The sequence below is a fragment of the Choristoneura fumiferana genome, chromosome 19 (assembly GCF_025370935.1).
Source record: "Choristoneura fumiferana chromosome 19, NRCan_CFum_1, whole genome shotgun sequence".
NCBI classification, from domain to species: Eukaryota; Metazoa; Arthropoda; class Insecta; order Lepidoptera; family Tortricidae; genus Choristoneura; species Choristoneura fumiferana.
In genome coordinates, this window is record NC_133490.1 from 11,945,917 (window position 1) to 11,972,224 (window position 26,308).

Here is a 26,308-nt window from a genome sequence, read left to right on the forward strand (position 1 = left end):
ACATGTATATGATATTAAGCTAAAAAATAAATATTCACATATATGTAACTATTGTAGCTGCCAACCCTAACGCTCCGCGCAGTCATAGGTATAAATATAAATTTCAAGAATACGGCTAAGTTACTTGTATTGTGATGTTAGTTACATTTGGCACTTAACATTATTTTTGGATATATAAAAGTTTTCCAAAAAGATTCTGCTTTGCTTATTAGTCATTGAGTATGGTTCATCAAAGTCTACTGGATAAATATGAACTTTCTTAGTTTCTCAAATAAGGGATCCGCAACACAAAATATACCTTTTTTAAAGGCTGGTTGCTTTCATTTGCAGATTTATTTGTGCTTTATATTTAGCACTTATCTCATCGTTTGTAACATATGATTGAAATGTTTTGGCTGTGATTGGCATTTGATTTCAATTACATAATCTTTAGTTACTCCATCTGGTGAAGCACCCATCAACTATTTATTAGAATTAAACCTGATGATTCCACTTTAATGTGAAGTTTTTTCTCTATTTCTTCAATAACTGGCTTTTCCAAGACTTTACCTCTTTTAATAGCCTTTGTTTCGGGTACTTTATATCCACCTAATATTTGTCGGACTAATGTGCCATCAGTCTTGCAGTGAGCAGCTTCATACAATTTTGAAGCAGTGAGCCGTCCCTGCCGAATATAATGCCAATATTTACTATTAACCTGATTTGCTGTTTCTTGGTTTATTTTTTCTATATCATCTTTACCTATTTGGTGATCTAATGTGTCTTTAAAATATTCAAAATCATGTTACTTTCCTTTTCAAAAAAATCTACCGACATGTCAAAGAGATTAAAAGTTTTTTTTTTAATTGTTGTTGTAAATTACATATTAGTGAACCTTTTGCATCTCTTTGCACACATTGTTCATAAAAAGTTTGTAAAATTGTAGGATCTCTTGGAGCCATCTTAATTTTTTTAACATTTTTGTATACATCTTCTGCCAAAACATGTTTAGTTCGTTCAGATCCCAAAGTAGGCTTAATCCAGAAGCATTGTGTAGATGTGCAGGAAGGCTCACAACTCTGCTTTTCAAGCCAAAATAAAAGCAGTAAAGAATGCTTGCAGCCACCTTAAAAAGAAGAGGTTGGTATAAATAACTGATTGATTTGAGGTTAAATTGGTAACATCATGCCTATTTTTTTATATTTGTAAGTTAAAAGTAATAAAAAAAAACATTATAAAAAAACTATAGTTACAAAAAGACTTTTTTTTAAATCAATCAAAGTTACGCAAGATTTAATAGATCTTACCTGCAGAAGCTGCACAATCAGAACAGTTTGACTCTAAGATTTCGGCATCAGTTTCCCTTATTTGGCCATTACAGTATATGACTTTTGTGTTCTATGCTCTGGTACAATTCTGGCTTTGACAATACAGATTCCCAAGCTTCTCTGCACTTCCACATATCCCACAGCTGAGGACAAGTAACTATCCCGGGATGACCTAAAAAGGGAGAAAATAAATTCAACTGTAGTACTATTTTAATTTGGTATCAAAATAATAAAGTTGTTATTTTTAAGCCAGAAATTTACTTACATAAGAGCTTTAGCTCCTCTTATTTCAGCGATGTTGTGGTTGCTAGAATTCGTCATGAACTCCAGTATCATAACATTGTCCACTAGTGGCAAATTCCGGGAATCGGCTTTTTTCGAAATTAGCCGTCCTTTTGGCCATTTTTCTGTTCCGTTAGAGGATAATAAAACAAACAAACTACAATTACTACAAAACGAAACGATACGTCAACGTCACGATTGTGTTTGACTTAGACTAGACAGACGTCGGTGTTTTTTTTTTGAATAAGGCATAGAATCATTATCCATTGTTCATTGATGACGTAGAGAAAGGTCATTTGAAGATCAAAACATTTCAACGAATATCTTAATAATGTATGTTTTTTTTTTAAATCTGATACATAGAAACTGTACCGAAAGCTTGTTTCTCGAAATGGTTTTGAGATTTCCCTACATATTAAAAAAGTTAGCATGGCTAATTTGAAATTGATTTTGAATTTGAATTTGAATTTGAATTTGAATTTTGAATTTTTGAATTTGAATTTGAATTTGAATTTGAATTTTGAATTTGAATTTGAATTTGAATTTGAATTTGAATTTGAATTTGAATTTGAATTTGAATTTGAATTTGAATTTGAATTTGAATTTGAATTTGAATTTGAATTTGAATTTGAATTTGAATTTGAATTTGAATTTGAATTTGAATTTGAATTTGAATTTGAATTTGAAATTCGGACGGAAACTTCCGGAACGTACGTTCGAAACGTACGAAATTTGTTGCAATAAAACATGTTGAAAATGCATTCGGATCTCTAAATACGAAAAGCGAATTTGTAAATCAAATTCGGAAAACGAGGTCACTTAACTAAGTTGAAAACAAGGAAAAGCAAAAGTTAAATCCATTACTTCTTCAACAGGACATGCAGAGACGCGCGGACCTAGAAGACGCCGTATTGAATATCCAACAGCTCGTAATGCAATGCCACCCGCGCCACGGTGCTGCCTCGCCGCAGACTAACATCGTCGATCTAGCCGTACGTATTGCTTAGAGTTACATCCATTGCTACGTCTACTGGATATAAAAACGTAAGGACTTGGAAAAGGCAGCATTGAATGTGAAACTTTTGCGGCTGCGGTGTAATCTGCCCCGTCCGACGAAGCTGCAAGTTGGCACTGTCGATCAAACGGCATAAAAGTATAAATCAATGTAGGGTGGTTCACATTTGATAAATTTTTAAGGGTTAAGTAGGGGTTAAGTACTTTTATAGTTTCACCACGTCAGTCTCCGTGAGTTTTCCACGCACTTAACCGTATTAAGCCTATGAGTTGTATGTGGCCCATTACAATGTACGAGTATGAAAAGGCGTGTCAAACAAAGCAAATCCAACAACCAGCACACAGAACAAACAAATTGACCGGTGCTTGCGGTACGTACAACATTAATTGATTTGATTGCCACGATGTTTTTGCCAAAACTCGAAAATACGCATTTTTCCAGAGATAAGATCAAAATCTATATGGTTTGCCCCGAAAAATGTAACAAAGGGTCTGGCCGGAATGCCATAGTTTCTATCTATCATCTTGCGTATGATTGGTATAGTTACTTTGTCATATTATGTAGTTAATGTTGTTATGTATCTACGTATCTATCTATTTGAATTTGTTGTGTATGTGTATTGTATAATCTTCTTACTAAATCCTCTATCATGCGTTCAAGAACCATTGAGAATGACCTGCATTGCAACCAGAACTATGTCTGCCCCACGAGCTCCTGCGCCTATGCCACTGCTCCGGTGCGGAAATCGATATCGTAATGACCATTACGTTACTGACGTGTTCCTAATAGAATCCAATGTCGTAATGCTGGTCATTATCTATGGTTTTTGAACGTATAATGGAGGATTTACTATATGGGTGTAGATAAAGAGTTATTGTATTGTATTGTGTTTTTCCGTCCTTCCCAGGTGTACATAAACGACGTGTCTGAAGCGGCGCAGCAGCTGAGCCGCTCAGCGGAGGGCGCGGGGGCGCGGGGGGGGGGGGGGCCGCACGCGCGCGCCGCCGCCGCCGTGGCCGCGCACAGCCGCGCGCTCGGCGCCGCGCTGCAGGGGCCCGCGATCGACGTCGACCATGCTGCTAAGGTGACGTATTCATGTCACTTTTGCTGGTTTTTATGCTCAGACTTCATATTCTCAAATATTCTCACAACATACTTCAAAAATCAGACCGAAAACTCCTGCCTTTCGGTTGTCCTTGGTCCTGCTCCGCTTCTTGCCTTACTCCTGCTCTCTCTCTCTCTTTCTCTTTCTCCTCCTGCTCCCCCTGCTACTGCTGTTCCTCCTGCTCCTGGTGCTGCCAGTGCTCCTGCTCATCACCCTCCCAATGCTCCGTTATATTCTCCTCCTGCTGCTGGTCTTGCTCCTCCCTCTACTCCTGTTTCTATTCGTGCGCTTGCTCCTGTTGTTTCTTTCGCCCCTGCCTCTGCCTCTGTGTTAATCAAAAAAACAAATCTGGACCGAAACTTTTCTTTTCCAGGAGTGTGCCAGCAGGGTCCAGAAGATCAACACCGCCATCGAGTGCTGCGCTGAAAGTCCCGAGAAGGATGTGCTCAAACGGGAAGCGCGCCCGCTCCACGAAAGCAGCACTTTGCTCCAGTATGGTCCACTATTATGCTAACACTAGCTTTTACTCGCGGCTTCGTTCACGCAGTAAAAATCACCACCCATCCCTCATTTTCAAAATTACTACGCCAGTAATTAATTTCCAAATTTACCCCTTCAAGGGTGAATTTCATAAAAACGATCCACCGACGAATAGCTAAAATTAATTTTTGACTGTGAGTTTAAGCTGTTTAAATTTTCTAGCAGCACTGAACTCTATTGCGAAAGTTTGTGATTTGTATTTTTTCTTTTGTCAGTTAAACAAAAAGTTATGAAGAAATAGCTAGTTAAAGTTCAGCGTGACATAACATTCAGTGACGTCACGGACTCCCGAATTTTGACGCGCTTCCTATTTGTCATTTTTAGTTTGATTGTCAAAAGAAACAGAACTAAGGCAGTTGCAGTAGAACTATTGTTACCGACATAGCCCAAAGAATTGCGAAACTGAAGTGGCAGTGGGCGGGGCATATTGCTCGCAGGACTGATGGCCGATGGGGTCAGAAGGTTCTCGAATGGCGTCCGCGGACCGGGAGACGAGCTGTCGGTAGGCCTCCAACAAGATGGAGCGACGACCTGGTTAAAATCGCGGGATCGCGGTGGATGCGGAAAGCACAAGACCGGTCTGAGTGGGGAGACTTGGGGGAGGCCTTATGTCCAGCTGTAGACGCCTTTCGGCTGACATGATGATGATCATGATGATGATGATGATGATGGTGATGATAAAAGAAAAAATACGCGTCCAGTATTTTTTCATAATATAACTGATGGACTACATATTTTTTTACCCAACAAGTACTTAATCGAATCAAACTCCCAATCATTACTTTGTATGATTATGTAACAGAATGTTGCTTTCAGGTTTGCATCGCAGTCTTCGATTGCGACAACGCAATGCGCAGCAATAGACGAGGCTCTCAACGATCTGACGGACTTGGAGCATCGCATTGACCGAATGCTGCAGCCGAGGGAGGGGGAGACACGGGTTGTTCAGGTGAGGGGGGGTCTTGAGTGTCTTCATAGCTGGGGAGATGTTTGGAATTCAACATGGTCTATATACCTACGTCCGGTCCTAATGTAGGGCACTGGGCTATGAGTGTGGCCTCTTAGTAGTTTGGCCAATAGTCTCTCAAAGCAGAGGTCCGTGCGTTCGAACCCGGACGTTTGATTTTCGGAATTTGTGGTGAAATAAATATAACGGTCTAGGAAAACATCGTCCTGCACACACACGCACACACACACACCCCTGTGAAGAAATTAAATGGTGCAAGTAAAATTATCAATCTGGAAATAGGAGGAAATATCTGTGCTCCGCTGTGGCAAAATGCTAGTCTTGCAATTTGACACGCAAAATTACCTATCCCTAAAAGGGATAATTTACAAACTTCAAGAACTCCGCTTTGTTGAGTACTTCCTTTATCTTTGCCGAGGGAGTACAGAACATTATCATCATAATCATACTGTTCCAGGCCCCCTCTCCGTCTCTTTATACATCCCGCGCGCGGCTGGCGACCGCGGCGGCGGGCGTGCGGCGATCTGCGCAGGAGTTGGCGCCCGCCTTCACGAGATACGTCGCCGACATGCGCGCCAGCGTTGATGTCGCTGATGACAATAAGAGGAGGAGGTTTGTTATGCATTGCACGGCTTTCACTGCAAACGGAACGGACTTCGTAATGGACTCCGGTCGACTTGATCGGAATTATCAACTGCATTGACGTGCTTATAATGAACTTCTATCAAGTTGATCGTCGCGAATTAAGCTATGTCCGTACAGTTGACATCAGATATTTCCGAGCGGCCAAGGTAGTCAAAAATATCGGAGCATGCACTCTATTTTCAAGGCATTAGAGCACAGATATGAATTACACTAGATTACGCAAATGCATCTACTTCGCGTGTCCGAACCCCGACCAAACGTCGGGGTTGGCCCCATACAAAGACTGACCGCTAACTGATGACTGACTCGAACCCAACGGCGCGAGCGGGCGGCGCATTTAAATCGATTTTGCGCGGACATCGCGGAATTCACATCACTAATTGGGTCTTGAGACGTCACAGTAGATATAAAAAATTAACACGGTTGTTTTGGCAGATTGAGGTAATTGCGTTATCTAGTGTAATCGATATCTGTGCATTAGTTTAGCTTCAATATTTTTGATTACTCCGAAATATCTGATGGAGACCATTCAACAAAATACTTGAATCAAAAATTTAAGTTTTACTAAAAACTTTTATCCAGTTGTATGTACGTAAACCCTTTATTGCACACAAAAATACAATTAACAAAACTTTCAGATGTTTTGATTGCTTTTATTATTTCGTGTTCTTAGACTGGCAGAGCATCTGAAGAAGCTACAGGACCGTCTGAAGCTGCTAACGATGGAGACCGGGAGACAGGTGGCCACCTGGCGCCCGGAGCACCAGGGCCCCGTGCCTGCCATCACGGAGAATATCCTCAAGGTATTTACTCCAAAGAAGAAAGTGGAGAGTTCTCAGATTGAAAATACAAACTGAGATATGGATGCACAGAAAAACCAGAAAAAGAGACCAGCACTGGGAATCGAACCCAGGTCCTCAGCATTCCGTGCTGCGTGCTATAATCCCTACAGCACTGCTGGACAGGAATCTAGACACTAATTTTTCCTATGCATACATATCTCAGGTTGCTTATTTCTGTTTGCTACTTAAGCAGCAGCACTAGCGACATCTTGTTTCGTCGACAGACGTCACACTCTTTCGGAACCAGCCGCACACCTAGACAAGAGATGTCGCTACTAAGCAATCAAATTATGATTGGTTTTTTGGAGTCTTTTTGTATTTTTTATTACAACTCCAAATTTGTTACTTTTACGGGTATCCCGTGAAACCATATCGAAAATCAACGACGAAACGATATCGTTAACGATCGATTTTCGATATGGTTTCACGGGATACCCGTAAAAGTAACAAATTTGGAGTTGAAATAAAAGTACAAAAAGACTCCAAAAAACCAATCATAATGAGGGTTCTCAGATAAAAAGAAGAAAGGAAATGCTGTCTCACATCAGAAAGTGGAAGAATTCAAACTATACGGGCGGCGTCAAGTTTGGTTGGTTCTACTAACTAATGTATCCTGCAAAACCGGATAGTGTGTGCACATGGCTGCCCTATTTTGCAGGATTCTTGTTCCGAGTTTGTGTGTTATGCAACTATTGAAACGGTGCCGCCAAACTGAATCCGGCATTTTATTGAACAACCGGACTGATTTGAAGTCACTAAATCAGATCCTGCAACCATAGATTTGTCCGCCTATTGTCTACCCTGATTTTGTATGTATGTATGTAAACTCTTTATTGCACATAAAAATAAAAATACAAATACACAGAGAGGAGAATGAAGGCGAGCTTATCCCTAAAAAGGGATCTCTTCCAGCTAACCTAGTTAGGAAAAAACATTTGGTTATATAGAGGATAAGCAGACAGTGAAAATTACTTATTTATTTTATTTTATTACTGATTTTGTGTTTATATTATACATTTTTGTACAGATTTCTGGTGTACACACCACATTTATTACAATAAAGAATATTTGTATTGCATTGTATATGTGAAGGAGTGCATTGAAATTTTGTAGCCACTAAATCGGATCCTATGTAAAGTGCCCGCAAAGAACAGGATGTCTCCGTGTGAACGGATTCTTAGCAAGATAAAAATTGAACGTTTCAAATTCAACAAAAAGCAATTTGCCGTCCCTAACTTTTCGGAAAGTTTTGAGGATGTAATAGTACTTACAGGATTATCTGGTTTCAGGAGCTGGACAATGCTGAATCTGTGATCCAAGGGAAACCTGGAACTGCCAAGAGCTACATTGCTCATGAAGACCTCAAGAAACTGCTGCTGCCTGTAGATATATTCAATGTGGAAGGCGATATAAAGTAAGTTGGAAGAATATATTTGATGTCTGGTGGAGCTCCTTACGATATAGGATTTTTTTATGTTTTTGCCCTTCTCATATTAAATAGTGAAAGAGTGTTGGTTTGTAGTTGAATTGAGTGTAGGCAATAACAATAACCTAGAAATGTAGGTACTATCAGCCAAATATGTGCTCTACCACCCCTAAGTTGATAATCGTTTGCATGTCATCCATACTAATATGTGTATGTTTGTCCGTCTTTCACGTCGAAACGGAGCGACGGATCGACGTGATTTTTGGCATAGAGATAGTTTTATGGGCTAGAGAGTGACATAAGGCTACTTTTTATCCCGGAAAATGCACAGTTGCCAAGGGGAGATAACCGAATTTCACGCGGGCGAAGCCGCGGGCAAAAGCTAATAATACAATAATTCCAATAGACGTGTCTGTCAACTTGAAAGTTTGACTTTAGCGACATAGTCATTTGATAGGAACCTGTTTAAAAATTGGTAGACCACTTATTTGGGTGATGGTGCTTGGACTTTTTGAAACTACAAGGTGTTAAAATTGAACAACTGAAAACCTGGAAGTAGTTTGTTTAGAGTCGAGAAGAGGATCGGTTACATTATATTTTGAACCAGGTTGCGTTTTAAGAAACTATCTTTGCAGTGCTCAGTAAAAAAAGTTTACTAATGCAAAATATGGCAATGTTTTTGAGAGAAGTTGCATGTTATTTAGATAACCAATTGAATGCTGGCCGTTTTCCTGCCAGTTTTTGATTTTCGACAATTCGGAAAATGGCAAAATGCAAGTGATAAGATAACCTATCTTCAATCTCTTTGTTTATTGATGATTACCGCGCTTAAATCCGTTACGTAGCTTAAAACACCAAAGCGTACATACATACAAGGAGATAAGTATATGGTGAAAAACAACTTTGGCCGTGTCGATATCTTTGCCCTTGACTGTACTATATAAAGATAAAGATTCATCATCATCCCAGCCTTTATATGTCCCACTGCTGGGCAGAGGCCTCCTCTCAGAACAAGAGGGCTTGGAGATAGTTCCCACGCGGGCCCAGTGCGGATTGGGAACTTCACACGCACCATTGAATCGCTTCGCAGGTTATAAAGGTTTCCTCACGATGTTTTCCTTCACCGCAAAGCTTGTGGTAAATTTCAAATGTAATTCCGCACATGAATTTCGAAAAACTCAGAGGTGCGAGCCGGGGTTCGAACCCACAACCCTCTGCTTGAGAGGCGATAGGTCAAACCACTAGGACACTAAAGATAGATTATCTCTAATAAATTAAAAACCACCAGGCAATTGGAAGCCAAGTTGGAGTCGACGGCCACGAAGCTGAACTCTATGACCGAGACAATAACGCTCAGCGCGCGAAAACCAGAGTCTCTGACAAGGACAGCACATCTGACTGCCGAGACCGCCCTGCAGTTGACAGCCATTGCAAAATCCATGGCTTCGGATGAGGTAAGAATGCACACTTCAAAAAATTATTAGGATACTCATTATTATCTAAAAAATCTATTCCTTACTTCTGTTTATTGTAAAGGTTGCCTGGAAGAGATCGCTCTGAAGCGATAAGACCGCCTATTGTTTACTTTAAGAAATCTATAAACATGTGTTTTCTGTACTGCTTACTATGTGGTGGTGTTCAATAAAGAGTTATTGTATTGTATTGTATTGTATTCATCATCTTCATCATTATCATCATCATCAGCTGGAAGACGTCCACTGCTGAACAAAGGCTTCCCCCCTAGAACGCCACAATGAACGACAACTCGCCACTTGCATCCACCGGTTGCACGCAAATTGCTGTATTATCCCTGGACAAATTTGATATTTTGACTCAGTTGTTCAAAACTACCAAAGAATAAAAAATATCTCTAGGTACTTTTGTTGAATGTTTTATCTAGGATTGAGGATTTTCTGAACTATTGCCTATTTTCCACTAAAATAGGTTAATGAAATGGAGGTATTTCCGTAAGGACTCCGCTCCGCTTGCACTGGAAGGTGGCATAACGTGTATATAGCCTGAAAATAAACACAAAATTTTACGAGAAAAAAATTCGAGTTTAGTACTGATTTATTCGTTTTAGTTTATTAGAGTTTTTTTGTACTTCCAGGATGTAACAAAGCACAACAGGATAGAGGAAGCGTCGCAAGAATTATGCTTCGTGACATACGACCTTCTGAAGACGGCAGAATCAACATCCCATGTGAGTTCTAAGCGACGTCAACTAGACATCAGATTACTTGCTGAAAACTTGTGAACGTTACAGTTTGTAATGCTCAAATTTTTGCAATGAATTTTAGACTGAAAATTTGTAAAATTCATTGGGTACCTACCATGTACCTACGTAAGGTTTTCTGGTAGATACCTATTTTCTTTATGTTGCCACAGTCTTATTGTTTTTCCGCAAAAAACCGCTTTCTTGTTACATATTTATTGTAAATCAAGGAAATGGTGGCTAATATTTGTTTTTTTTTTACAGGAACCAAACAGTTTCGAGTCGAGAAGGAGATTGCAAGATGCATGCAGATCGCTGACTGATGCTATCAACAAGTTGGTTAGTATTTAAGTAGATATTGAAGAAACAAAATGAAGATAAATAACAAAAAAAAAACTTGTCGTAAACTACTTCCGTACCTAGCACTTTAGGACCATAGGTAGTAAAAGAGGGAAAAAGCCTGCAACTCTTCACAAAACTTTACTTACATAGGCAATCAGACTTGGAGACCTATTCTACATCAATTCATCACCAGTGCCATTACCTAACGCAAAGTCCTCGGTTTAATATCGATTTGATCGAGCTCCCGTTTTCAGGTGAGAACTGCGTCAACTGCAGACAAGCTGCAGCGTGACTGCAACGAGCTGAGCCGCTCGCTGCAGCTGCGGCACAGCTGTCTGCAGCCGCGGCCGACCTGCGCGCTGCCTTACGCCGACTGCGTGGCAGCTCTGCAAACGCAGCATGGCGTCATAGGTATGTTTATGTGTACCCTGCTATCCTACCTAGTGGCTGATTTCTTCAACTCATATTTAATGAAATACCCTGGATAACTCACGTCACAAATCGAATTTAGCTCGACATGTTTTGCCGAGTCGCGTTGCTCCTACAGGAAGGGCTACGAATTTGCCAGAAGTTACATTAAATATGACTAATATGAGTTAGTCTCACGGTAGTTTCATGCTCAAAGGGTGGAAACTTGTTATGGGTACGGCCGGTTACGGCGAGGGCCTTCCTTTGACCGGAATGGCTACATGGGACTGTCTATCCCATTCTCTCTCCACACGGAAAGAGTATGGAGCGTATCCACTAAAACCACTCTTACCCCTCGTAGAAAGATAATTTTATTTTTAAATCGGTATCAATTTTTTTTTGGTATTTTGACCATGTTCGGCGTTCTTTGCTCATTGTACTTTTAGCTCCATCTTACCGACGTTAAGTGGTGACATGCGCGGTTTTAAACTAAAGTCAAAAAGTCCCAAAGTCGCTTTTGGTATTTTAGTTATTAAGGCCGAAGTTGGTACGGATAGTCCATCCTTCTCTCCCCCTCTTTCATGTAGCGCTACAACTTTTTCTGAGTCTTCGTCTTCTTAAAGATTTTATCCTTGGCCTTTTTTCTCAACGATGTTCTCTTGGCTATACGTCTGGGCGGCTACTACGAATTTATAGAATAGAAATAGAAATAGAAAATATTTATTTTTGAACAACTACGAGTACAATAATACAGCTAAACAAAACAATAAATATATGCATATGTAGTTGATACAAAAAAGGACACCTCAGCATGTGTCATGGCACGCGGTGCCACGACGCTGATTTTCAGTGGGTCCACAGTAACTTAAAACTAAACCAAGTTAGACAACACCAATGATACATGACATACAATTAACCTAAAAAGAGAGAATCGTCGAATTTCGATAATTGAAGTTCATATCGTACCGTCCCTTTCACTCTCGTATTAAATAATACTAGTGTCGGGAGGGTAAGAGATACGAAGATCGAATTTTGCACTTCGCCCATGAGTATAGAGCCTAAGATCGTCTACGTAGTCCTTCATAAAACTTTTTTGCTTGCAGAAAACCTGAATAGCGGCCAACCCATGTCGCGCCAAGAGTTCAGCACGTCTCTGGATCTGCTGGCTTCGGCTGTTGGCAATAACGCGGAATACGCAGAGCAATGCGCTTACTTGGTGAGTAATGGATATTGAGGATGAGTACGAGACTTTAAATACTGTTAAACGAGATGAAAGTGAAATAAATGACGTGTCTACTCTAATAATCCTCTGGTACTGCGGCAAATGACTCTATTCGTCCCGCAACGGTATGTACGGGTGGGAGTGCGCCGCCGCCATCACTTATTCGCAGCGTTGGCGGGCTGAGGACTCGTAGAGCTAAGAACTGTCCACGGCCAGGGCAATTGCGCTGCTAAATGAATTTTTGACTGAAATCCAGGATGCTGACGTGTTTGCCGATGGTTGGGGAGCACTTTATCTAAAATAATGTTATTTTTAGCATAGTATTAAGTATTAACGAGCTAGGCGTTTTGGTGCAAACTGTAAGCCTGACTTCGTATTGAATAAATAAATAAATAAATAAATAAATAATAAATGTATGTTGATTATACGAAATGTCTGTTTTAATTCAAAGGTGTGTCTTATTAAAATATGTCCGGAATATTTCGTATATAATATTTAGTTAGGGAGGCATGCACACGGCGTGTTTTTAAAGCGTAGACGACGCAGATTCAGTAACTTTTGTACGTAACCAATGCGTCTAAAATATGTATACACCTCTTTGCCATTAACCATAAGGTGGTGTTTATATTACATTTGAATCGATAGCTGTATATATATTTGTACCCTCGACTAGTTTTTTGAGAATTTTTGGCGCCGTAAACGTCGTCTGTTGTGCCTATTTAGTAAAGTATATAAAATGCTGTAATATTATTTTATATTCATTATTTACAAAACCTTATTGTAGAGAACTGACTGAGACTGTTTTACTAAAGCAATGTCTATTACCGGCAGCTGTCAATATCGGAGCAACACCCCGCCCTGTGCAAGCAGGGTCTGTTCGACGCGATGCGCGCGCGCCGCCTGGCCGCCGCCGCCGCAGAGACCTGCTTCCGAGTCATGCGCCGGGCATCGAGCATCAGGTAACGTCCATCACGGCCCAGTTACGTAACAAAGTACACTCGAACGAACTGATTTGGACCCACTGTGGAACCTTTTCGTAGAACAAGTCATAGTGACATCGTTATGATATAGTGATATTTTGCATAAGCTTAGCTATCGTAAGGTCGCGGGTGAGCAAGGAAATTATTTTAGTTCATTTATATGGACCTCCGCAAAGTAACGCCTGATTCAATAGTTTTGAAGGACGGTTAAAAAAATTATTAATAATTTGTGGGTAGTTTTGTTTTGTTTCATAAAACGTATGTGGGTACTTGGGGAGTTACAGTGACAGTTAAAACGGTGGTTGTGGTTCGTTAGTCTAACAACTGGTAGCATGGTGTGTCACTCTGAAGATGAGCTCTGGTTGAGTTCGAAACGCGTCAGTGTAGTGTGGTGGTGATAGATGGGTTTGTGTGATTTGTGTGTGTTCTTACAGTGTGGAGGTGAAGGAACTGCATGAACACGCATATTTTGCATAAGCTTAGCTATCGTAAGGTCGCGGGTGAGCAAGGAAATTATTTTAGTTCATAGTGACATCGCATTGCGAGACAAGGGAATTTACTGTGAGAACGTTCCACGGTGGGTCAGGAATCAAATGGTTCGACTAAATAGAACTGGCGATTGTGCATGAATATTTACTAATACTATTTGCTTGTGCATTATTATGCAATTAGGCCCTGGTGGTGGTAAAAAAAAGCTATTGAGGCGAGATCCCAAAGACTATAATATAAGCAGTGATCGTACTTTCTCTAGCATTTTCGGTGCAGTGCTAGGGTTGTCAGTAGTGTCCAATATTAAATTGTTTGAACCAAGAATCAAATAAAATAAAATAGCGTATTAAACAAATCTGAAATACAGAAAATATTCTTAGAATATGTAAAGCCCAACCCAATATGCATAATGACATGAAGGGTTAATTTACTATAAGAAAATGTAACACAGTTGCAATAAGTCCTTATCTCAGGTTATAGTTCATATTATATTAAATATAATGACCGGATAACTCACGTTTAAATCGAATTTAGCTCGACATGTTTCGGGCTAATCCGTAGCCCTTCGTCTTCATAGTATAGTAGTGGTATATTTATATAGTTCATATTTATGATTAGGAATTGATATACTAACTATATATTAGCATAGACAGTATAATGCGTAGGTAATGCGTATAACTGATTAAACCGTACAATGGAGAAACTGGGTTACAGTAATAAATGTTATACACAATTATAATAACTGATTAAGTAAAAAAAATGTGTTTAATTTTCAATGACAGCAATAATATTACATAATTTTAAACGTCAATCATTTATACACGTTGACAACCCTAGGTCGCTATCGTGTGCCACTTGACGTCATCGCACAAAAATGATTAATTTCTCATCCTCACTAACATAATGGCGCAATAGGTATCTAAAATACTCACATTTTTCTTCTCACAGGCAAAAAGAATCATCCTCCTCTCAAACAACTATCGGATCTCAAGCAAGCAATTGAGGAGTGTTCAGGCAAAGTGGACAATACAGAAGTGAAGAGCAGCTGCTAGAAGCGAGCGGCAACGTCGATGCAGCCGGGGTGCAGTTGCAAGCTGTGCTGAATACGAACATCGTTTCTGTTGTGAGTAAATCTATAAAACTCAAAATTAATGGTGTTCAATAATGTTATAATCAATTCAAAAACTTATGACTTATTGTATAGTTTGTGAAAAAGAAAGAAGTCTTGCCCTATAAGCGGTTATAGTTGAAATTATAAACGTAACAATGCTTTGTTTAGAATAACTTTCAATGTTCGACCGTTCTGCCAGGAGTGTACTAAAAAAATAATTAATAAAATCAAAACCCGACTGACTTAAAAAACTAAAAAGAAAAAATTAAACTAGTGGTCTATAATCTGTTAAAATTAAATAAGTAATTTAAAGTTCAACAGTCGGGACCCATTACCCACAATTTTAGAAAGAGTCACTGTTTTGATTGGGTCCCGACTGTTGGATTTTAAGTTACTTAACATTTTTGTAGACCACCAGACTTATTTTTTCTTTTCAGGTTCTAAGGGAAGTAATTAATTTTTTACTCGCACATTAGGCAGTAGTGGATTAATTTTGACTCGTACCTTTATTCTCATCCCATGAAATCAAACACAAATATCGTAATATTCCAGGACAAGCTAACCCCTCCAGCGTTCGCGGTGATCGACGCCCTCTCCTCCCTCCGCGCCGCTGCGGAGCACCCCTCCCTCGCCCCGCCGCCCGCGCCGTCTGCGCCCGCGCAGCAACGGGCTGATGAGGTCATCCAACACACTAAGTATGTCCAACATTTTATATTTACACTGTAGCATGTATGTGCGGGTCAAATCTTGCAAATTGAATCTTAATTGACCCTTGACTCAAATTGCCTTGAACTTTGACATATTTATGTAAATCTGGTGACAATACAATAATCTAGTAGTGTAATCCTGGTGGTCCAGCCAGGATCGTCTCCGCAGGAGGGAACTCCTCAACGGTTAATGGCGTTGACTTGAAATTGGGTACAATCAACAAAACGTACAGTCAGCAAAAAACTTATTTTCCAGAGAGTTGGTGAGCCGGTCTTTGGCTCTGATGCGGGTGGTGCGGGCTGCCGAGAGCCAGGAGGCCATGACGTGGGTGATGTTCAACACTTACACCAAGGGAGTCATCGAGAGCTCCGAACAGCTGCTCACTGTCATCAGGTAGACCTTACTCACAACCATGATCAGTAATGAGAGAATTTTTGTTCTGGGCTATGGAATAACCCGTAACCGTCCGTGGCGGTAAAGAAAACTCTTTTATTTTTTTAAATTAAAATTTGTTTTACTTAAAAATCTGATATTTTTTTCTGTTAATTAGAAAGGTTATTCCTATTGATATAAAAAGTTTTAAGCATTTCTAAAATTTTCATCCATTCCGCATTGGTTTAAAAAAGAGAACTTAGAGATTTTCAAAAAACGAGCTTACTCCATTCACAAAGGGCAGCGCATCCGTAATTCAACTTATGCTGTGGATGTCTGTAAACGGCGGTGGTTGCTTTTCATCAGGTGCCCTGCCTGCTCGTTTCCCCCTATCATATAAAAAATAAAATAATAAAAAAATCAAAATTGCACAAAGAGAAAAAACAGCCCCACATTTTCGTGTCACCGTGGTGCCACCAGCTGTAACAATGTTTACAATGGTGAATGGCTAAGAAGAAACAGGCTAATTTTTCATCTAGGTATGATCTAATCTGATCTAAGTATTTATGAAAGTAAACTAACTGTTTGCTTTGCAGAAACAACGGACAAAATGCTGGTTTAATAGAAGGCGCGATAGAGGTCGATGAGGTAAATAATATTAAGGAACAAAAGTAGCAATGTTAGTTTTAGATTTTTTTTATTTATTTACTTTTTTTTAAGCACCTGTGTTGTCTATAATCTATAACATATAATACATTTTTAATTAATATACTGTATCCACTACTACCACCACTACTTTAACTTAAGTGAAAATTATTGTTACTGGAATACTATTTATTGGAAATTATAGTATGTGATTTTTGTTTTCTAGGAAGCTGATTTGACTACTAAGAGTTACGTGCAAACACAGTAAGTGGATCAATTGATTCAGATTGTTTTTTTGGAATCTTTTTGTATTTTTTATTTCAATTCCAAATTTAAAATACAAAAAGATTCCAAAAAACCAATCTTAATTTGATTGCTTAATAACGATATCTCTTGTCCGGGTGAGCGGTTAGTTCCAATGGAGTGCCGAAAAAGTTTCTCGATGAGGGCTACGGCATAGATGTCGCTAGCGTCACTGCTTAAGTGGCTAAATAAGAAACAAACAAGCTGAGATATGAGGTGCATAGGGGAAATTCGTATCGGTACCGTTGACCATCAGTGGTGTAGCGGTATAGCACGCGGTACGGATTACCGAGGACCTGGGTTCGTTTCCCAGTGATGGTCTTATTTTTCTGGTTTTTCTGTGCATCTATATTTCAGTTTGTATTTTCGATTCAATTGATTCAGTTTTTAAGATAACTTTATTGTCCGTCTATCTATCTGTTAGTCAAGTCAAGACATTTGTAACAATTTAATTTTCTTTTTTAACTTTACAACCCCCGCGTTGGCTACGCCCATGGCTCTCATTCCCTGTAAATACGAGTACACCATTTGTTCATTCCTTACTGCTGATTTAAAAGGTTGGCTGGAAGAAATCGCTTTGTTGTAAACTTAAAAACGTTAGCTGAATTCTAAGCAAATGAACTTATTAGCTAGTATTTTAATGTATCTTTTATTTGCAGAGTTCTAATTGCAAACAAATGGCTGCACAAGCCAACTTTCAAGGCTCAGATCAAGACGGACGGAGAGACAGCTGCAAAGAACGTCATTGATGTCGGAAAGAAGGTAAGCTATCTATTAACTACTTACACAAGAACTCACTTAGCCTCACGAACGGAGTCAAAAATAATAAGTACTGCCAAGGAGAGAATCGTGGGTTCAAACCCCGGCTCGCACCTCTGAGTTTTTCGAAATTCATGTGCGGAATTACATTTGAAATTGACCAACTTCCAGTAGTTGGATTGAATTGAAATTTGGCATACATAGTAAATTGCGTGAGAATACAATACTCTGGTAGTGACATCCTGGTAGTCCGGCCAGGGTCGTCTCCACAGGACGGAACTCTTCAACGTTTAATGGCATCGACTTGAAATTTGGTATGCAAATGTAGTTTGGATGGCAATACAAGCACAGTCAACAAAAAGTACAGTCAGTAAAAAAAGCTTATAATAAAAATGATTTTTTTTACCAAAAACTTATTAAATCTTGCTAATGAACGTTATATCTGCTTTAGATGACCCAACATCTTAAAGACCCGGAACGCGAAGAAATACGCCATCTGGTGGAGGAATGCGAACAACTCCTGAAGCAGTGCAGCGTCAAGTATGATCTGGAGACAGGCAGGTGAGAGCTCAGATGGTTTCATAATCTAATGTGTTAAAACCCTGTCACACATATTGCTATGAAATTGACACTGTGTTAGCACATAACCCTGGAGCGTGCAAGTCGTTCTAAGTTCAGTATTTTTAATCCAGTCATTTCTTGAAACGATACTCGCCGCTGTCAGATTGTCTTGAAATATTGTAAGATTTTCGGTGTACATTTTAAAATGTTATTGATTCTTAGCGTCCTCATGGATCGTCTGAAAGACTTGGCGAAGTGCATTGACCGCGGCATCGTCACCATGGTTGTGGAGGACCTCATAGAAGACGAGGAGCCAATGGCCGACCTTGAGATACTGGTCGACGCTGAAAGAGGTATTTATGTGCATAAAGACAGATTTTGACGACCAGATGGCCTAGTCACTAGGCCCTAGTGGTTAGAGAACCTGACTACGAAGCTTGAGGTCACGGGTTGGATTCCCGTGCCGGGGCAGATATTTGTATGAAAAATACGAATGTTTGTTCTCGGGTCTTGGGTGTTTAATATGTATTTAAGTATGTATCTATATCTATATAACTATATTTATCCGTTGCTTAGTACCTATAACACAAGCTTCGCTAAGCTTACTTTGGGACTAGGTCAATTGGTGTGAATTGTCCCGTGATATTTATTTATTTATTTATTTATACAGGGTGGCTTTAAATCGGTCAGTGGGAAAGACCAAAAACTATTAAACATTTTTTTTGTTTTTCTTGTTAATTATAATTTCAGACTTTTCCATACTGACCGATCTAACTGAGCCTCCCTGTATATACATCCCTGTTTTTTTTTTCCTATTTCTACTTATATATTATTAATCTACTTGTTATGAAATTACATTTTTATTCCAGACATAATTCCATATATACACAATGCACAATTAATAACAATTAAATAGAACAAATTAAATTAAAATTAAAATAAAAAGTTATGCTAAACTTCCCAATTCGCACTAGGCCCGCGTGGGAATTACGGACCAAGCCCTCTCATATTGAAAGGAGGCCTGTGCCCAGCAGACTTTTATAGGCTGGGATGGTGATGACGATTATGAATAAAAAATAAAAAAGGTGTCTGAGGTTTACAGTTTAATAATAAACACCTTGTTAACATGTAGACACTATAACATCGTGCGGCCCAATGTGCAATAGAATGAACACAATAAGTTCAAGGGAATTAGGAATCTATGACAATGTAACAAAGTAAAAATTCTTTTGTTTTTCTATTGTTTTACACCATGGCAGTTTGACGGAAGTTTGACTTTATTCTCGAAACAATTAGATTCTAATGAGGGCTATCGTTTTTTGTCCCACTAGATGGCGCATTGTTGCGTGAGGTTTTTAAGTATGGCTTTCAAGGTCTGTTATTACGGGCGTAAAAACAAAGTTTAGATTAAAATCATATTTAATGCATCTTAAAACCGTGCCATGTAAATATCGAGCATATCACAGTGTTGCATAGTCCCGTTTTGTTCGGAAAAGAAGGAGGACAAAGGTTTCCGAAAGACAAAACTGTCTCAAAACACAGACATTCATTGCCCCGGAACGCATATTTGCTTTAATTAATTTCAGATATTGCAACATATTCACAAATTTATTCTAATTATAAATAAACCCGCGTAGCTCACCCAGAAACTATGAGATTTGACATTTCGGAGACCTCACGCTACACTAGCGCCTCTAGTGACGAATTCATACGCGATAGCCCTCATTGCTTTGTCAATTTTTTTCAAAATATACTGAGCGGCAAAAAATCTGGCCCTCAAATGTATGCAGAATAGGTAATTTTGTATGAAGGGTGGGCCAAATTATGTTCCGCTAAGTATATTTATATGGTAGGCTTCAGGAGGTTAATCTCAAATTGTGTTAATAGATGAAGCGAAGCGCAAGTTCATGCTGGAGCGAAAGATCAAAGAGTTGTTGTCGCACCTCGGCCGCGTCACGAAGACGGCGCGCGTCGTGGCGGACGGACACGCCGCGGAGGATGCGCGGGAGTTGCGCCAGTGCACCGAACAGGTACCACCGCTAAAACTAACATTATTTAGGGTAAATCGTCAGTTACTGACCACCTTTCAATTCTTGTTGACCAGAATTCATTTTAGTATAAGGTTAAATTATATTATTTTTTATTTAATGAAATTGCACAGTACAGTCACCAGCACTAATATCTGAGACAACAAGCGTGCATGAATATCTGATACGACTCTGTTTCTAGGGCGGGAAGGACGTGCAGGTGGTGGTATTGCTACCACCATCTTGCTCGCTAATCCTGCCATGAAGCAGCACTGTTGTGTTTCGGTGTGGAGAGTAAGACAGCTGGTGAAATTACTGGCATTTGAGGTATCCCATCTTAGGCCTCTAGGTTGACAACGCATCTGCAATACCCCTGGTGTTGCAGATGTTTATGGGCAATGGTGATCTCTTACCATTAGGAGACCAACTTGCTCGTTTTCCATCCAGTCGAATAAAAAAAAAGGTGTCTGATATTTTTGCACTCTCCGCCTGTGGCAAATATTAATGCCGGTGACTGTACATAAATGTTGCAGTAGTACAACCCAGAAAGGGTGGTGCAATAATATAACAATGTTTAGGTAATTTCCTAAATCTAATTAATAAACATGGGTTCTCTTCCAAAAACGTATAGCATAGGTACATTTTAAGAATTTTCTAAAAACTAAATTAATTGCCAATTAAGGTGGCCAGTAATTTACACCACTAAAAATTAACTCTGTTTTTAAAGCGAATTTATAATTAAATTGTTAATATAATGAAATTTATTTTTAGTGTAAGGTGGCCAGTTATTGATGATTTACCCTATATGCCAAATACAAAATATTGGTTCAAACCCTGTAAGGGTACCGAAATAATGTATCTGTTAAATTAACCTTAAACTTAGCTAATACATAGTCAATATAATAATAACTTTGATCGCACACTGCTTTCCTTAGATTCAAAGCAGGTTAGATTTTAGCAATCAAGAAACCCAGATGCGGCAGGGAATTCCACTCCTCAGCTGTCCGTAATAAAAGATAGTTGAAACGTTATACTTTTTTTCAGGCTACTTTATTGGCTCCGATGTTGGTGAAAGCTGCTGAGAAGAGAGTCCTGCAGCCGACAGAAAAGGTATGTACGAGTAAAACTAAAGAGCGATCCTGAAGATGTCGAAAGGTCCAACACTATCAAGCCAGCAAGTGCAACTGAAAAATAAACCAGACGACCAGATGGTCTAGTGGTTAGAGAACCTGACTACGAAGCTTGAGGTCCCGGGTTCGATTCCCGTGTCGGGGCAGATATTTGTATGAGAAATACGAATGTTTGTTCTCGGGTCTTGGGTGTTTACTATGTATTTAAGTATGTATCTATCTATATAATTATATTTAGCCGTTGCTTAGTACCCATAACACAAGCTTTGCTGAGCTTACTTTGGGACTAGGTCAATTGGTGTGAATTGTCCCGTGGTATTTATTTATTTAAACAATTCGTGAATTGGCGAAAACCTCTCATAAGCGGCCATGACACTCAATGGTTAGTTTCACGTACGAGTATCGCACACTTAGATCGAAAACCTAACGCACAAAAAGTTGGACCCGACTTTGTCACTTCGAAGTGCTAAACCGATTTTGATGAAACCTATCTAAGAGCCATCACTAGAAACCGTGATTTCAAACAAATAAAAAACGCATTCAAATCGGTCCGCGCGTTTAAGAGCTGCGGTGCCACAGACAGACACACAGATACACAGACATACAGACACACACACACACATAGCGGTCAAACTTATAACACCCCTCTTTTTGCGTCGGGGGTTAAAAACGGTATCGACTCAAAACAATGCACCATTTTAATTTACTTAGACCTACATCTAATTTCTGAAAGGCTGAACCCTTTTCCAGGCATAGTAAATACATATAGCAACCACATAAATGTACACAAATATTCAACCTTACTACATTTACAATATGGTTCCAAATCAATTGAAGCCATTAAAAATGCTATTATTAGCCCAGAATCATCCATGCTGTGGGTGTATCTCTTCAACGGTTAATGCCATTGACTTGAAATTTGGTAGAATTAGGATTACAGTGCAAAAACAGTCTATAGTAAAACTATAGCTTTATCTTTAAAAAAAAACCCGCCAAGCGCGTGTCGGACTCGCGCACGAAGGGTTCCGTGCCATCTATACAACATTCGTTTTTTTTATAGTGCTTGCACTGTTATGTTTCGGCGTGGAGAGCAAGACAGCCGGTGAAATTTCTGGCACTTGAGGTATCCCATCTTAGGCCTCTAGGTTGGCAACGCATCTGCAATCCCCCTGGTGTTGCAGGTGTCTATGGGCGGTGGTGATCTCTTACCATCAGGAGACCCACTTGCTCGTTTGCCATCCAGTTGAAATAAAAAAAAACATTAGACATTAGCAAAAACGGTAAAACAAAACACGTTTGTTGCATGGGATATGTAAATTGGATAACGATACAATAATCAATAATAATAATAATAATAATAATAATTAATAATTAATATTTTTACTTTCTTTTACTTTTTTTTTTTTTTTTTTATTTTTTTTCTTGTAATATTTTTTCTGTGTATCTGTTTTCTGTATCGCTTACTATGTCTGGTGTACAATAAAGAGTCTTTGTATTGTATTGTATTGTATCAATCAGGTATTGAAATTCTGGTGTTCCACCCAGGATCCACTGTCTTGTAGGTATCTCTTTAACGGTTAATGCCATTGAATTGAATTTTGGTACTGATACTCGTATACAGGGTGGCTCATTTAAATCTGTCAGTATGGGAAAGTCTGAAACTATAAGACGTACGAAGATCTGTTCTTAGGAACCATGTCATTTGTGTAACAAGAAAAACTGCATTCAAATATTTAAAGGATACATAACAATGTTATTTTTTTATTATGAAGGGAGGCAAACGAGCAAGCGGCTCGGGCTATGATCACCATGAGTGTGGGCTGACTGCATGTCACGAAATTGTCCCAAATTAGCCAACTGCCGGTCTTGCGAGCGGCGCTGATCTTCGTTAGGGTCCGTCAGCATGAAATCAACAATATGCCCTGCCTTCACTGTGTTCTCTCTCTTTTTATCGGCAGGCTGTGGTGGAAGAGTACCAGAGCCAGCTGGCGCAGTATTCGCAGTCACTGTCGCGGGTGAGGGACTTATGCGACCGCGCCGTGGACCCGATGCAGTTCGTACAGACTGCCGGTAAGTACTATGTGCTTAGTTACAGATAGTTCAACTCAATGAGGGCTATCGCGAATGAATTCGCCGCTAGAGGCGCTAGTGTAGCGTGAGTCTCCGAAATGTCAAATCTCATAGTTTTTGGTGAGCTACGCGGGTTTATTTATAATTAGAATAATTTTGTGAATATTCTGCAATATCTGAAATTAATTATGGCAATTATGCGTTCCGGGGCAATGAATGTCTGTGTTTTGAGACAGTTTTGTCTTTCGGAAACTTTTGTCCTCCCCTTTTTTCCGAACAAAACGGGACTAAGCAACACGTGGTGGCTGGATATTTTTATGTACGGTTTTAAGGTGTTAAATATGATTTTAATCTAAAACTTTGTTTTAACGCCCGTAATAACAGACTCTGAAAGCCACACTTAAAAACCTCACGCTACAGTGCGCCATCTAGTGAGACAAAAAACGATAGCCCTCATTGTGCGCGCGGCCTATGTGTGGGAAAGCGATAAGCACACGTCTTGCTCGGACGAAAACTGCCGCGTCACGTGAAACTTGTATATTTACAAGCGCACGCACACATAGGGCCGCGCGGACAACTGAGTTGAACTATCTGTGCCTCATCACCATCACCGCATTTTAGCCGTAGGACGTCCACTGTTGGACACAGGCCTTCCCATAGACCTCCAGTTGCCTCGGTTGGAAACGGCTTGCATCCACCGCGAACCCGCGACTTTAACCAGGTTATCCGTCCGTCTCGGTGGTGGACGTCTTATGTTGCGCTACCTATCTGGCTGGAAACCCTACTCGACTGTCGCGCCGTTTTTAAATATCTAGGTCACAATATTTTTTTCACACCTCTCCTTCAGAAAAGTAACTTTTCCTCCCTGTCGAGAGGGAGCAAAGTGCAACTTTTCTGTTCAAGGCTTTTCTAAGTGTTTTATTGCAAATGCCATTTTTTGAAGTTGATAATTTCAAAGCCACGCCATTTCAATGCTGGTTGTTTTTTAATTATACCTATTTAGATTTTTTTTTCAAGTTTCTTAATGCTCGGTGTGAAAAGTTGTGTGAGCCACTCGGGAGCAAAATTATTATCATCTTGGGCGTTAACACTTAAATCCCTCATTACGCTCAGGATTCTACTTTAGAATCCCTCGCTACGCTCAGGATTCTATCGTAGAATCCTTCGCCACATTCTGGATTCAATGTACGCCCTCGCCGTAAATACACCATTTTGCTCCCTTGTGACACAAATAACTATAAAAGCCATGGTGGTCCAGTGGTTGACCTATGGCCTCTCAAGCTGAGGATCGTGCAAACCTCAGCTCGCACATCTAAGTTTTTCGAAATTCATTCGCGAAATTACATTTAAAATTTACCGCGAGCCAATACGATGGAGGAAAACATCGTGATAAACCCTGCGAAGCAATTCAAGGGTGTGTGTGAAGTTGCCACGTTCTGAGAGGAGGCCTATGCCCAGTAGTGGGACGTATATAGGCTGGGATGATGATGATGATGATGATTATTGTTAGCCTATTCTGTCCCGATGCTGAGTAAAAGCTTCCCTTCGTTACTGCCACTGCTCTCTGTCCACCGCATACAAAGTTATTGAAAATCTTAACTTACTAAACTACAACATGATTTGTGTAAAGAATTACGTAATAGTAGATTATTGTCGTGGCCTGGAAGTAGGCAATTGCTGGCTGAGTACGAGTATTAAACGGACGAGCTTGCGAGTCCGTTTAACTAATACGAAGCCAGCAATTGCTATTCCAGCCGAGACTAATATAAAGCTTTTCTCAAAAATGGTGAATAATCTGAAAGAATAATACTTTTTCTCGAAGTATATCACATAAAATTTAATTTATTCAATATTTTTCTTATGCTTCCCGCCTTTTTTCATTAAAAATAAACTGCAGGTGTATTTTTCCACCGAGAACACCACAAGCTATTTCAGACCCAATAGAAAAAAGTTCGGAGTTCCAACAAAATAAATGATACCGGCCATTAGACTTGGCTGTATACGACTTGTGCCAACATTTCCATGGCTTTCTTAACTTAAAAAAAATGTGACTGATTGCAGGCGCGCTAATTCATTATTGTCGAGCTAGCGCGCCTGCAATCTTTTTAACTTTTCAATTTTTCGCTGACCATCAACTATGCACTTCACCTTCTAATATGTAAAGAATAATGTCAACTTATACGGACATTTTTGAGAAAATGATTTTATTATGCACTTTAAAATGTGTCTCCTGTCTTGAAATTCAATTATTGTGCACCGCGCGCCTTAAAATCCCTATGGCTTCGAGAGAAAATCGAAAAAAAAAAACAAAAGTCAAGTGGTAGGATAATGATTCCTCTAGCAAAAATTTCAAGACTTTTGGCAAAGTGTAATTTTAAGCTTCTTCAATTAAGAAAAGTTGTTTTTTTTGTAGAGGAAACAATGCAGCGCATGAAAGAAGAGTCAGCCGGAGAACAGAACGATCTGCAGAAATGCACCAACACCTCTAACGCTATAAGAAAGTAAGAACATCTGTTATATCAACATTATGGCATGTTGGCGGTATGTTTAAAAAAAATCGTCCAAGTACCGAGAGCTCCGTACAAATTTCTATGAAGCCGTGGTGGCCTAGTGGTTTGACCTATCGCCTCTCAAACAGCAGAGGGTCGTGGGTTCAAACCCCGGCTCGCATTACTGAATTTGCGGTGAAGGAAAACATCGTGAGGAAACCTGCACAAACCTGCGAAGCAATTCAATTCAATGGTGCGTGTGAAGTTCCCAATCCGCACTGGGCCCGCGTGGGAACTATGGCCCAAGCCCTCTTGTTCTGAGAGGAGGCCTGTGCCCAGCAGTGGGAC

The 26,308-nt window shown here is 39.7% G+C and overlaps 2 protein-coding genes and 1 long non-coding RNA gene across 3 annotated transcripts in view; 2 read left to right on the forward strand and 1 right to left on the reverse strand.

Moving 5' to 3' along the window:
- Positions 1 to 909: 909 nt before the first annotated feature.
- Positions 910 to 1,351, reverse strand: LOC141438781 (uncharacterized). Its single transcript, XR_012452509.1, has 2 exons — positions 1,287 to 1,351; positions 910 to 1,105 (listed from the first exon to the last, which is right to left on the reverse strand). It is a non-coding gene; the product is annotated as an uncharacterized lncRNA (long non-coding RNA).
- Positions 1,352 to 2,467: 1,116 nt separating this feature from the next.
- LOC141438635 (talin-2-like) lies at positions 2,468 to 15,622 on the forward strand. The gene is made up of 15 exons (XM_074102499.1): positions 2,468 to 2,581; positions 3,512 to 3,688; positions 4,083 to 4,201; positions 5,066 to 5,198; positions 5,674 to 5,828; positions 6,535 to 6,664; positions 7,993 to 8,117; positions 9,418 to 9,583; positions 10,240 to 10,332; positions 10,609 to 10,683; positions 10,941 to 11,097; positions 12,198 to 12,310; positions 13,148 to 13,275; positions 14,818 to 14,908; positions 15,449 to 15,622. Exons 1-15 carry the CDS (start codon positions 2,468 to 2,470, stop codon positions 15,620 to 15,622), a joined length of 1,950 nt encoding a protein of 649 aa, XP_073958600.1.
- The window catches only part of LOC141438851 (vinculin-like), a gene marked incomplete in the record, with an annotated part of 28,367 nt that continues 16,827 nt past the window's right edge, over positions 14,769 to 26,308 (forward strand). Inside the window, 12 exon segments of the mRNA XM_074102879.1 lie at positions 14,769 to 14,908; positions 15,449 to 15,591; positions 15,860 to 15,997; positions 16,573 to 16,624; positions 16,848 to 16,885; positions 17,584 to 17,686; positions 18,135 to 18,244; positions 18,467 to 18,597; positions 20,132 to 20,274; positions 21,316 to 21,381; positions 23,360 to 23,471; positions 25,885 to 25,972. Of these exon segments, the coding sequence (XP_073958980.1) occupies positions 15,888 to 15,997; positions 16,573 to 16,624; positions 16,848 to 16,885; positions 17,584 to 17,686; positions 18,135 to 18,244; positions 18,467 to 18,597; positions 20,132 to 20,274; positions 21,316 to 21,381; positions 23,360 to 23,471; positions 25,885 to 25,972 (953 nt within the window).

Bases quoted from the DNA above. Each gene is read 5' to 3' on its own strand.
- LOC141438635 (XM_074102499.1), top strand. From the start codon at position 2,468: ATGCAGAGACGCGCGGACCTAGAAGACGCCGTATTGAATATCCAACAG. The intron at 5,829-6,534 runs GTTTGTTATGCA...TCGTGTTCTTAG, and splicing joins GATGACAATAAGAGGAGGAG to ACTGGCAGAGCATCTGAAGA. The intron at 10,684-10,940 runs GTTAGTATTTAA...TCCCGTTTTCAG, and splicing joins CTGATGCTATCAACAAGTTG to GTGAGAACTGCGTCAACTGC.